We start from the raw sequence: 11946 nt of genomic DNA on the forward strand, positions 1-11946 counted from the left end.
GAAAGACTTCAGTGGTGTAAACAAGACTTCTCCTCAAGATGCAAGAACTGGTTGCTTTGATTCTTCTTAGTACTGTTTGTAAGTTCTCTTTATTTCTATTGGATCAATCACTTGCTGAAAATATACAAATTTGGTTACTGTTCTTTGTTTTGTGATCATATGTACTCTCTTTATCAGGTATTATAGAAACTGCAGAAGTTCCTCATTTGATCTCCACAACTGAGAGTAAACCTGGTGATAATGTTACTTTTTCCTGTAAATCGCCTACGGATCACAGATTCAGTCAGTGGTATAAACAGTCTCCTGGAAAGATGCTCCAAACAATTGCTACAGGAGTTTATAAAGCAATTACAAAAACTGAGACATTCAATAATACTCGTTTCCAATTTCATAGAGAAAACAATGAGATGTTTCTTACCATACATTCAGTTAAAAAAGAAGATGAAGCTGTATACTTCTGCCAGAGTGGAACTGAATTTTTACTAACTGTTCATAATGGATTCCTCTTGGATGTAAAGGGTAATGTAAAAGCTGTTATTTTCTCTGAAAACAATAACCCATCTTTGAATTTTCAAGTTCAGTACGTCTGTGCTTTAGTTTAACTTTTACATTTTTTATTCATCTTGCACAGACTGTAATCAACAGACATCTGTCTATGTGGAACAAACTCCAGAGGCTGCAGCGGTCCAGCCAGGAGACACCACGAGTCTCCAGTGTTCCCTTTTTTCAACGAACAGTGAAACAAGACCTCAGTGTCCAGGAGAAAACTTTGTTCACTGGTTTAAATCTGGATCTGGAAGCTCTTATCCAAATATCATTTACACTGCAAGGAATAGCACAGACGATGCAGCGAAGAGAAGCTGTGTCTACCGACTCTCAAAAACATTAGAGAACTCCGCTGATTTTGGAACTTACTACTGTGCTGTGGCTATTTGTGGAGAAATACTGCTAGGTGATGGAAGTAAACTGGAAACCAGTATGTATTTGCATTCTGTCCTCAATTTGTTTATACATTCTCGTCTTGAAAATTATTGCTTTGCAAAGTAAACATTCACCTTCTATTACCACACAATACTGTCACCTGAAAAATTAAAGCCATCTTGCTAATTTTTACATAATTAATATTTGTTCATTTTTTCTCTAAGATGCCAAGCATGTCTAAGCATTATTTTTCTTTAAGAACAGAACAAGACTCAAGTGTTCTTGTACTTGGGGGACTGTTGGGGTGCTGTGTGGTTGTGATTATCAGCCTTATCTTCTACATAATTGGAAGGAGAGTTTCCGACAGTTCTAAAGGTGAGCATTTTATCTTTTTATATCAACATTGCTAAATGAAAATTGGTAGTTATCTTCGCGTTCATTACATGCTATTTCAGATAGCATCCAATCTGACCAGGTGTTTTTACATAAATACTTACTTTGAGTTTTTAAAGCTACATTGTTTGGTAAACTGTTAGTAACAACAAATTGAATTCATTTTTCAGATTATCAGGGGAAATCTGTATACAACAGAACCTTTAAAAATAGACTTCTGTAAAGAAGAAAATATTGTTTGGGAAAAGTTTTGTATTTGAATCCTAGAGTTTTCCAATGTCTACACAGATGTACTCAGCATATCACTATGTTTTTACATCTTTTTCTCATGCTTTTTAAAGAAAACTAATGCATTCATTTTTTTTCCTTTTATCAACAGCAATAAGAGGATCACATCATGCTGAACTTGAAACTTCAACTATTTATCAAACAAGGAACTTGGTAAACTTACATTTATTATTTACAGTAGAGTTAATCTAGATCTTTAGGCTGTGCTCAAAATGAGCAATTTTCCCTTCAGTGTACCTGACATAAAACATGTTTGTCTACAAAGGTTTTATGTAGTTTTTTTTCTAAAATGAAAGGCTCAATTGTCAAATTAAAGTAGAAAATGCCAATGGTGGTCAGTTCATTTTTAACATAATTTCGACTATATCACATAATTTCATATTTTTGTTTTGTAAAAATTGTGTGTTTACATTAGATAGAAAACATTATCATAATCAAGCCAGTAAAGCCATTACATAATTTTAGCAGTTTAAGTGTATTTTAGCAATCTAATGTAAAACTTTATTTCAATTTTATTGATATTACAAAATGAGACTGTGAAACCTTCCAACATGTTTTTTTTTTTTAAAGTTGACTCATCTGATCTTATTGCTGTATACATTTTGTCACTAATAAACAATATATTATATATTTACAGGACAAAGAAGAGAATTTGACCTATGCAGAGGCACTGAATTTCTCTGCAACAAATGTGAGAAACTGCAAGAAAGTGAACACAGAATGTATGTATTCTTCTGTTAGAGCAAATTCACGAAAACAACAGCAGCTCTGATTAGAGCCGCAGTATTTGCATCAGTCCCCCAAGAGCAGATTAAAAGATTAGTCAAGCGCCAAAGATTTTTGGCTCAACCTTTAAAAATTTTAAGGATGTTTGTCTATTTCTTTGTGCAAGATATTTCATGCCTGCTCATGTCAACTTGCCAGTTTCTGAATATGTCCATTCTTATATTTAAGACCTTCAGCTCACTGAAAACATAATTGTTTGATATTAACAGGTTATTTTAGTTATCACTTTGTGTTAATAAAATACATGTCTTTGAAAGATGAAAAGAAAACAGTTTGTCAGGGAAACTTGTGATCTTTTAAAAATAATAAACATTTGGAAAGTTCTGATTCAACAATTAAAAAACAATAAATTACCTGCAAATATGTTTTTGTGATGTAAAACTGATTAAATACTTGAATGAGAAAGTTTGGTGTTTGTTTTCCAATCAATATAAACTCTGTAAAGTGTGTATTTTTAGGGCTGATTTAAAGAGAAGACATGTCAGTACTTTGTATTTCTATTGTAACTTTAACACTTTTGATTAAAAATGAGGGTAAAAGAGACTGCAGCAAAAATTAACATGATGGACTTTATCTTCTCTCACTGATTGTTTAAAACCCACCACAATATCTTATATTACAACATAAGTAATAAGTAAAGAACAAATGACAATTTCATAATGAAATGCTCGAGAAATTTTTATGAATTCACTGTTTCAAACTACGTATGTCTAATTCCTCTGTGCTTTAGTGTGAAGCCCATATTAAATGTGACTCTGAAAATATCCATCTTAATTGTTGCTAGTTTCTTAAAATATCAAGTTTCTAAATCAAATTTCAAATTTATTTGTTCTTATCTTCCAAATGTCAGACAATCTGGCAATAACTTCACTAGATGAATACTAGAGGTTTTTCTACAAATAAATCTCAGCTCTGGATTTGTTAAACAAATATGCAGTTAAATGTAAAGAAGATGATCTCTACTCACTGGTCATGTGTTTGTTAGAAAATTTCTCAATAAAGATGCTATTTGTTTCTGAGTATTAAAATGTCTTAGAATGTTTCTTGTGCTTTGTCATAGCGTATTAAAATATTTTAATATTAAAGTGTCCTGTACATGTATTTTCTTTACCTTGTGTGACTTTCGGAGTTTGTAATATTTCTTTTGGGCAAAAGTATTTGGAAAACAGTTTGAGTGTGTCACTCAATCAGCATAATTTTAGGATTAACAACAAGTTGTTCAGTGAGGACACACAGATGGTCGATCTCAGAAGGAATGTGACTGATGATGCAAATTGTCTTATTTCTCATAAGGTCGTGCCAGAAAAAATCTCCAAAGAGACTTGACATTGTTGATCATCATCAGATATTCCAAAGCACTTGGTTCCACAGGTGAAATACTGTCATGAGTGTCCAGACAGAGTAATTCTTTCTGACATTTCTAGAAAAGCCAAGATCATCACAATCACTGAAATGATATTAATGTATTATTTCAGCATCTTGGTGACTTCTGTCATGGTGGCTTGAATGGTGACCTTATGCCCCTGCTCTTGCTTTTCAAAATAAAAACTCATATTACATAACCTCTCCTTTTCTCAGGTGACCAATGTCTGGTATTAATTGCTTCTCACAAAAGCATTACTTAAGCTGACTTCCGGCTTGCAGAGAATACTACAATATATAGCATGAAACTTTCAAGGCTGCGGTCTGCATATAATGTCTGGTCACAGTGTGCGGGGCAGAGAGAAGATCCAAGTCAGGCCACTTAACCCATAAAATACGAATAAAATCAAAACCTAGTACTCGTTATTCACTGGAAAACAGATAACGGTTTGTTATCCAAATTCTTATTTTGGTTTAATAAACAAAATACAAAACAGCTAATGTGTTTTTGTTTTTCTTTTTGCTTCAAATGTAAAAACAAAATGCTCTTCTGAAGTTGAAGGAGTGTAATTATTTTCAGATCTTCTCTCTCTTCTCGTACTGTTATGATATGGTGACAGTTTCAACAAATACGTAAAACATTTTTTTTTTAAATGTTACATAGATTTGACATAATTTCCATGGTAAATGGACACAGGGCAACAACAATAGCTTTAGCACTACAAAACCTCTTCTGTTAAAATTGCACATTTCATCAACAAGGAAGTTCAAAGTGCTTCACATCATAAACCCGCACACGCATGCACACCACGCATGCACCTACACACAGAAATATAAAGTTGTAGCGCACACAGTTAATAATTGTCAAGTCCCATCATTACACACAATTTGTCAAGTGTCATTCTTTGATGCAGAAATTAAATACTAGGTTACCTGTGCAGTCAAAACCAAAAGAAAAAAAAGACTACAGGTGCAGTGTCTGCATTTTGTCTATCAGTGCTTGTTTTGGTTTCAAAACTAGAACATCTTGCCTGCACCATTCTGGAAGGAGGACAACTGTCCTACTGATATATGCCCCATTGTCAATCACAATGTGCCGTGGACTGGTTGCTTTGTTTCTTCTCAGTGCAGTGTGTAAGTCCAGTTACTTGTTCATATTTTTTTGTATTAATGCTTTGTAAAAATATTTGTGTGAAGCAAAAATGTTTTTTTTTCTAAGCAAGAAAGTTTGAACATTATTTAATTTGTTTTTTCTCTGAGAACTTCTGGTTTTAGTTCATGTGTAACTTCTCTGTTTCTGTCTTTCTCCTTTTGCAGTGATTCCAACTCTTGAGGTTTCTCTGTATGTTCCTCTAATTGAAGCTGCACTCGGTGAAAATGCGACTCTGTTGTGTAATGTCACTGGGTTTGACAGCGGATTGTTTTACTGGTATAAGATGAATTGTGAATATATGATCCAAACAGTTGCTCAAGGGTATTTCAAAAAAGTAAACCTTGAAGGACAATTTAAAAAATTAAGATTTGAGATCCAAACAGTGGGCAATGTGTATTCACTCATCATTAAAAACATCCAAAAGGAAGATGAAGGTACCTACTTATGTCAGGCAGGAGAAGCCTACAGGATGGCATTCATTAATGGCACAAAGCTGGCAGTGAAACAATATGATGTGCTAACTTCTCAAGAGACTCTGTTTGGCAACAGAACCACAGCTGAAACAAGTATGTATAACATTAGCATAATGTTAGTAGTTCTATGAAAATGGTGTTTTAAATGAAAAATAAAATGAATCATTACAAAACTGTAATTGTTAAACAATCTTAAAACTTAAGAAAAATGTTATGTGGACATACAAATTGACAGATTTGTTCAATCTTTTAAAAATGTACCTCAAATGTCAAAATTACTTAAATTGTAATTTATGTTAATATAAGTAGAACTTATGTTAGTGATAATGTAATTTGAAATGAGGTGTTACATAAAGAAAAAGGTTGTTAATTGACCTAACATTTTGTGTTTCCAGGAAAAACCTGGGGTCCAGCTGTCATTGGACTGTGTGCGGTGTGTGTTTTATGTGTGATTGTAATCGCTATCCTTGTATTTTTGAGAGACTGAATTTAATTTGACTGGAAATATAGTGATGCTAATTTTTTTGTATTTTTGTTTTTGTATGTATAGTGTTGTATTTAAGGGAGAATACCTATAAACTAGTTGATGTTTTTTTCATTTAGGTGGTTTTGTTGTATATGTTGTAAAATGTAACTAAAAAATATTTGACAGAAAATACTTCGGATTCCTGGAACTTTTCAAATATTCAGCTTTTATCTACATGTTCTGGAAAAAAAAAATCATTTTTAATAATCTGTGGAAAATGCTCATTGATATCACAGCAATCAAACCTTCTATTATTATTATTGAGTGGCTTTTTCTGCTAGTATTTTGACAATTCATGTTTAGTGACGAGTACCAAGCTTTAAAGGACGAATGCCCCAGAATCATGAGTGTGGGTACCTTGCTGCTGTTGGAAATGTTTGACCTGACAAAGATCCAAAAAGGGCTGAAAAGGGTTTAATAAATACTATGAAAATTAAGTGTGTTGGATTTTTTTCATCCATATACTGTAAGCCTTTTCATTCCTTTGTTTCATCTGCTTATTGACTTGTAACTACCTTCACTATAATACTTTACTAAATACTATACTAAATTAGATTTAGATAAACCTCATTATCTAAATCAAATTTATATTTGTAATTCCAGGTGGCACACATTCATTCGTGCACCCATACAAATATCCCAAAGATTAAAGGTCATGCAAATCATGAGTTTTTATTCTGATAATGAAACCTCTCTACTTTGATGTCGTATGCAACAATTATCCACTAGTAGATCAAAACTGCCTTCACACATGTAGGCTAATTTTTAATTTTTATTTTCAGACCTAATGATGATAAGTATCCCTCCGCCACTGAAAAAAGAATCCAGTTGGGACCGAAAGGTCCTACGTAAAAATTTCTTAATATATCTCTGTGTCTGTATCAACTGCTGCTTTAGGACTGTCTAAAACAAGCAGTTTAGAAAGAAAGAAAAACAACATGCAACAGCTTGTGCCACGTCTGCATTTCCGCCAGTCATGTAAGAAAACTAGAACATCTTTTATATCTTGATTTTGATCAGAAGGTTGCTGTTCAAATAAATGATGCTCCATTTTCTATCAAAATGCTAAGAGGACAGGCCGCCTACATTCTTCTGCTCATGATTTGTAAGTTCAATTGTTTTTCTTTCCCATTTTGTTCGTACCATGTGTAGGCACATTTAAGTGCAGAAGTAATCAATACGTGGGATAAAATGTAATAACATTTACAGTTTCATCCCTCTATTTCGGTTTCATTGTCCGATCTGCTTTGTAATAATTATAATTTGTTTCTCTCTTGCTTCTTTAGTTGTGTTTCAAACCATCAGGGTTTCTCATCAGATCACTCAAATAGGAGCTTCGCTTGGTGACACTGTGACTTTGACATGCAACGTTACTGGCCATAAAAATGTGTCTATTTACTGGTACAAGGTGAATTATGGAGATATAATTCAGACAGTTGCAAGTATAGGGCTTCACATAGTAACACTGGAAGCAAAGTTTTACAGCCCAAGATACAGTATTATAAAAGCAGGACATGTGTATTGTCTCACTATACGAAGTGTTCGCAAAGAGGATGAAGCTACATATATGTGTCAGGCAATTGCAGCAAACAAAGCGGCGTTCATAAATGGCACACATTTGGCTGTGAATGGTAAGAAATATTCATTTTGTTCTGAAAACTGTATTTGGGTGAAAAAATGTGTAAACTGTGTTAATTATTTGCTCTTGAATCACTCAGGTCACAAAAACAAAAAGTCTGTCTACGTGAAACAAATTTCAGAAACAATATCTGTCCCGGTTGGCACAGAAATAACTTTGGAGTGTTCACTTACGTTACCTAGAGAAAAATAAAACAAGAGATCGATGTGCACCTGAGCACAGTGTGTTCTGGTATAAAGCTGGTTCACAAGCCGATCCAGGAGTGATGCATGCTGCTAGGAACATCTGTGACACAGAATCAGGAAGGAGCTGCAGCTACAGATTGTCCAAAACTATACAGAACCCCTTGGATACTGGGATTTACCACTGTGCTGTTGTGACATGTGGAGAGATCCTGTTTGGAGAAGGAACGAAAGTGGAATTAGGTAGGTAGTGAAATTTGTAAACTTAAGTAACAGTGATCAGTTAAAATGAAGAAAATACTTCTACAACTCAATTGTCAACTAAACACACTTGAAAAAAGCTTCCTAGCTAATTATACATATTTATGTATTATTTATACCTATTTTTTCTCTTGTCAGAAAATAAATGGGATGCTCTTGTCATTGGACTTGCTCTGTTGTTGGGGCTCTGTGTGATCGTCATTGCTTGCCTAATTTTCTCAAGAAACTGAATGTAAGGTAATTCCTACTTGCAATTTAAGTAACGTGCAGTTTTTTTCTGCTTTTATTTGTTTTATTCATTTATAAATTAAAAAACAAAGCAGTTGTTCAAATAAAAAGAGTCCAAAAGATTGGTTGTTTTAAATCTTTAGCATTTTTTTAGTGCAAATCATTTCTCTTTTTACTCATTTTGACATTTTTAATCAACTTAGAATGTCTTGCTCCAGACAGTTATCTAGCTAAATGTGAAATAACAGCAAATATAAATTTATCACTTTCTCTCCACATATATTTCTGTTTCTATTTTAAATGTCAGTAAGTTTGACCCATGGAAACACACGTCACCTTTTAAAGCAATTTACTTCCAAAGTAGATAACTAAAACTTCAAAAAGATACGCATTTGCTTCCACTGTTACAACTTAATGCAATACATATGAACTATAAACAATATGCAGGAAAAAGATACATGCTGTGCTATAAACCTTTGCTTTTCTAATTATTTTCTTTGTCTTATTTTCAATTTTAGTAGAAACACCAAGTGAGATTGTGCAGTGAAACAAATCTTTCCTCAAAACATTTCCAAAGACGAAGATCATGACGAAAGCTTCAGAAGCACAGGATGGACAAAAACACTGATGTTTCCACTTCATCAGTAGGGAAGGTTGTTTACCTGGATCTGCTCTAGTTAGTGGAGACACAGCCCTAGGCTTTTATTAGCAATATGAGGCTGCAGTTCAAGACAATGAAGAAGTGAAAAACATGAATACAAAGTTCGACAGCAACCGGTATTTTGCTTGCACTTAGAAGAGAGAAATCTGAAAGCCTGTTTTTCTTTTTCCTAAATTGATCTGTTTGTTTTAAACATATTGAACTGAAGAAGATATATGTGAAACCTGCTATTTTCAAAGATTGTTTACTTATATGTTTAGTTTCCACACAACTAAGAGATTTTTCTGTCAGTTTTTTTTTTTTTTAATGTTTTTGAAGAGTTTGCTTTGTATTAATGCATTTACTTTGATTAAGCAACACAGATGCACTGTTCCAGATAAAGTGATTTTTAATGTATATTTTTCTTTAATATTGTATGGTGGATTTTGGAATAGTTTTTGTGTCCTTCATGTAGTTTTAGTTAACATAACAATTTTTGAAATGCTTAAAAACTGATTGTGCTTTACACTTATTATAGTAATGGTCAATTTAATTGTTACAAATATTTGTTCATAAATAAATGGTGACATGTTTTATGCATCATAGGAAGGCTCCTTTTAACATTTATATATGTTCAGTCATTAAGAAATGATAGATTGTTTCAAGTAAGGATCCCTTTTGGCATTTATAAATGGTTATTATTCATAAATAAATTGTTATGCTGCACACTTTACAATAAGCCTCCTTCTTGGCATTATAAACCTTTATTAGCCATTGGGAAATTAAAACACGTTTTAAACTTGACAACAAGGCTCCCTTTGGCATTTATTAATGTTTGATAGTCAAAATAAACAGTGAAAATAAACAGTGCAATGTTTTTCACTTTAAAATAAGGCTCCTTTTGATAGTTGTAGATACTTCTAATGCTGTGTTAGAGTACAATATTATATACTAAAGAATTAGATTTAGAAAGCAACTTAGATTTGAAATGTTTAATATAACAACTATAGATGAAATACATAAGTGAACAGATTTGGCTCACTTTTTGGTAAGAAACCAGGCAGTTTTTTTTTTTCTCACCCTTAATGAATAACCTGTTATTAATGATTAATAAAGTTTTATAGAAGAATGAATAAAATGTCTATAAACTATTTATTAGCCATGTACAATGGAGCCTTGTTGTAAACTGGTACCAGTTTGGTGGTCAGATGAAGCACATTGACACCATGGTCATTACATTATATTTTAGTACTTTCGACATTGGGCAGGTGCCAAGTCCTCCTGGAAAATGAAGTCAGGATCTCCATAATTGTTTGCATAGGGAGGAAAAAATTCCCCTGTTTTAGAAACCTTAATAAATCTACCTAGGCTCTGTGATGCTCAGGGTTTTGGGTTTTGTCTGAGGTGCTCAGGTGAGTTTCAGTAAACCTGAAGTCCTGGGAATTCAAGATATACATTTTCCTCTTGTTTCAGACCTCAATTTAAATTTTATATAAAACTTAAACCCTTACCTTGTGTCGCTTTCAGTGTTCATTCTAAACAAAAACATTAATATAATTTGTGGAAAAGGTCACAAAATACCTCCTTTTTTTCTAGAAAATAAATTCTGCTCAAAGGTGGATTGATACAAATCTGATTCTTTCAGTTGTGTTCATGGCTGAAACATTAATACATTAACAATCATAATGTGAATATTCCTTTTTTTTTAATCAATATCAAATTCTCCAAATAATACAAGGTATCACAACAAGTAATCACTTTAGTTTTATTGGACAGAAGTCAACTTTGTTTTGAGAATTTGTCACAAATAAACTAAACCTGCACATAAAGTGTAGGGTAGTGACTGGTAATATTTTTAACATCCCATTAAATTGTAGTTATTATTGTATATTTCAAAGGGGATAATGTGCATTACATAATATGCCACCATTAGCCAAGAAGTCTGGTTTTCATTAGCAGTCCCTCCAAAAATTGATATTTAAATAAAGAGCATTATAACACTCAGCGTTAAGGCATGTTTGAACAACCCAGCCAGGATGTAACAACATGTAAACATTGTATTGGAGGGAGTGCACTCTCCACTTTTCAGCCAGTCAGAACGGTTTTCACTTTATAGACTTTGAAGATATTGTGAGTAAACCTTCTTTGGGTAGCAAGGTGTCAGTTCTCCAAAATGCCTTTTGTCACTAAGATTAGAAAACTGACTGCTTTGATTCTTCTGACTGTAGCAAGTAAGTATACAGCCTTAAAAAAAGAGTTTAAAAGTTAAAGAGTTTCTCTGTACAGTACAGCATCTCATTGCAGTTAATGCGTGGCTGATATTTAACATTTATCTTCTTTTTTTTCCAGCCCTGAGTCAAACTGATGAAATTCCTCATCAGATCTCTTTGAAACTGGCTGAAGTTGGCGGGACTGTTTACTCTGCATTGTCCAGTTACAAAGACGGAGCGCAAATTCTTCTACTGGTACAAGCAGCCGCTTGGACATATGCTCCAGACAGTTGCCACAGGAAGCTTGACAGAAAAAAAACTGAGTGAACAATTTAACAACAGTCGCTTTAATTTAACAGCAGGGGGATTCTCAGTGCTCTCTTACTATCAAGAATATCAGTAAAGAGGATGAAGCAGCATATTTCTGTCAAAGTGGGAGTGCTTATTTTCAGAGTTTTGCTGCAGGGATGTACTTGGCCGTAAACGGTGAGCTCTGTTGTTATTCAAAGAGATCAAAGAGGCCAGACAAGATTTTCATAATATAGTCTTTATTAACAATCTATTTATTTTTACTGCATCCTAGATCATGACAGTCGAAACACTGACTCATGTCAGACAAACTCCAGAGACAACATCAGTCCAGGACGGGGACACAGTTAATCTCCATTGTTCTCTTCTCTCCAAGACGTCTGTAAACTCTGGTCATTGTCCAGCTAAAAACAATGTGTACTGGTTCAGAGTCGGATTCGGAGCCTCTCATTCAAGCTTTATTTATACTAACCAAAACAGCTGTGATGCTCAGCAAAGGAGCTGTGACTACCGACTGTCAAAAACTATACAGAACTCCTCAGATACTGGAATGTATTACTGTGCTGTGGTCACAT

The 11946-nt window shown here is 33.6% G+C and overlaps 1 protein-coding gene across 1 annotated transcript; it reads left to right on the top strand.

Annotated features, from left to right (window-relative positions):
- On the top strand, positions 1-2709 carry LOC116713974 (uncharacterized). Its single transcript, XM_032554265.1, has 6 exons — positions 1-78; positions 178-519; positions 632-976; positions 1186-1296; positions 1694-1755; positions 2240-2709. Exons 1-6 carry the CDS (start codon positions 39-41, stop codon positions 2372-2374), a joined length of 1035 nt encoding a protein of 344 aa, XP_032410156.1. The 5' UTR covers positions 1-38; the 3' UTR covers positions 2375-2709.
- Positions 2710-11946: the final 9237 nt, after the last annotated feature.

This window comes from Xiphophorus hellerii, chromosome 23, assembly GCF_003331165.1.
Source record: "Xiphophorus hellerii strain 12219 chromosome 23, Xiphophorus_hellerii-4.1, whole genome shotgun sequence".
NCBI lineage: Eukaryota > Metazoa > Chordata > Actinopteri > Cyprinodontiformes > Poeciliidae > Xiphophorus > Xiphophorus hellerii.

What these genes read in the sequence shown, in the direction of transcription:
- LOC116713974 (XM_032554265.1), top strand. Translation starts at nt 39, where the DNA reads ATGCAAGAACTGGTTGCTTTGATTCTTCTTAGTACTGTTT. An exon ending in GATTCTTCTTAGTACTGTTT is followed by an intron (nt 79 to 177) that starts GTAAGTTCTCTT and finishes TCTCTTTATCAG; the next exon opens with GTATTATAGAAACTGCAGAA. An exon ending in AGTTTCCGACAGTTCTAAAG is followed by an intron (nt 1,297 to 1,693) that starts GTGAGCATTTTA and finishes TTTTATCAACAG; the next exon opens with CAATAAGAGGATCACATCAT.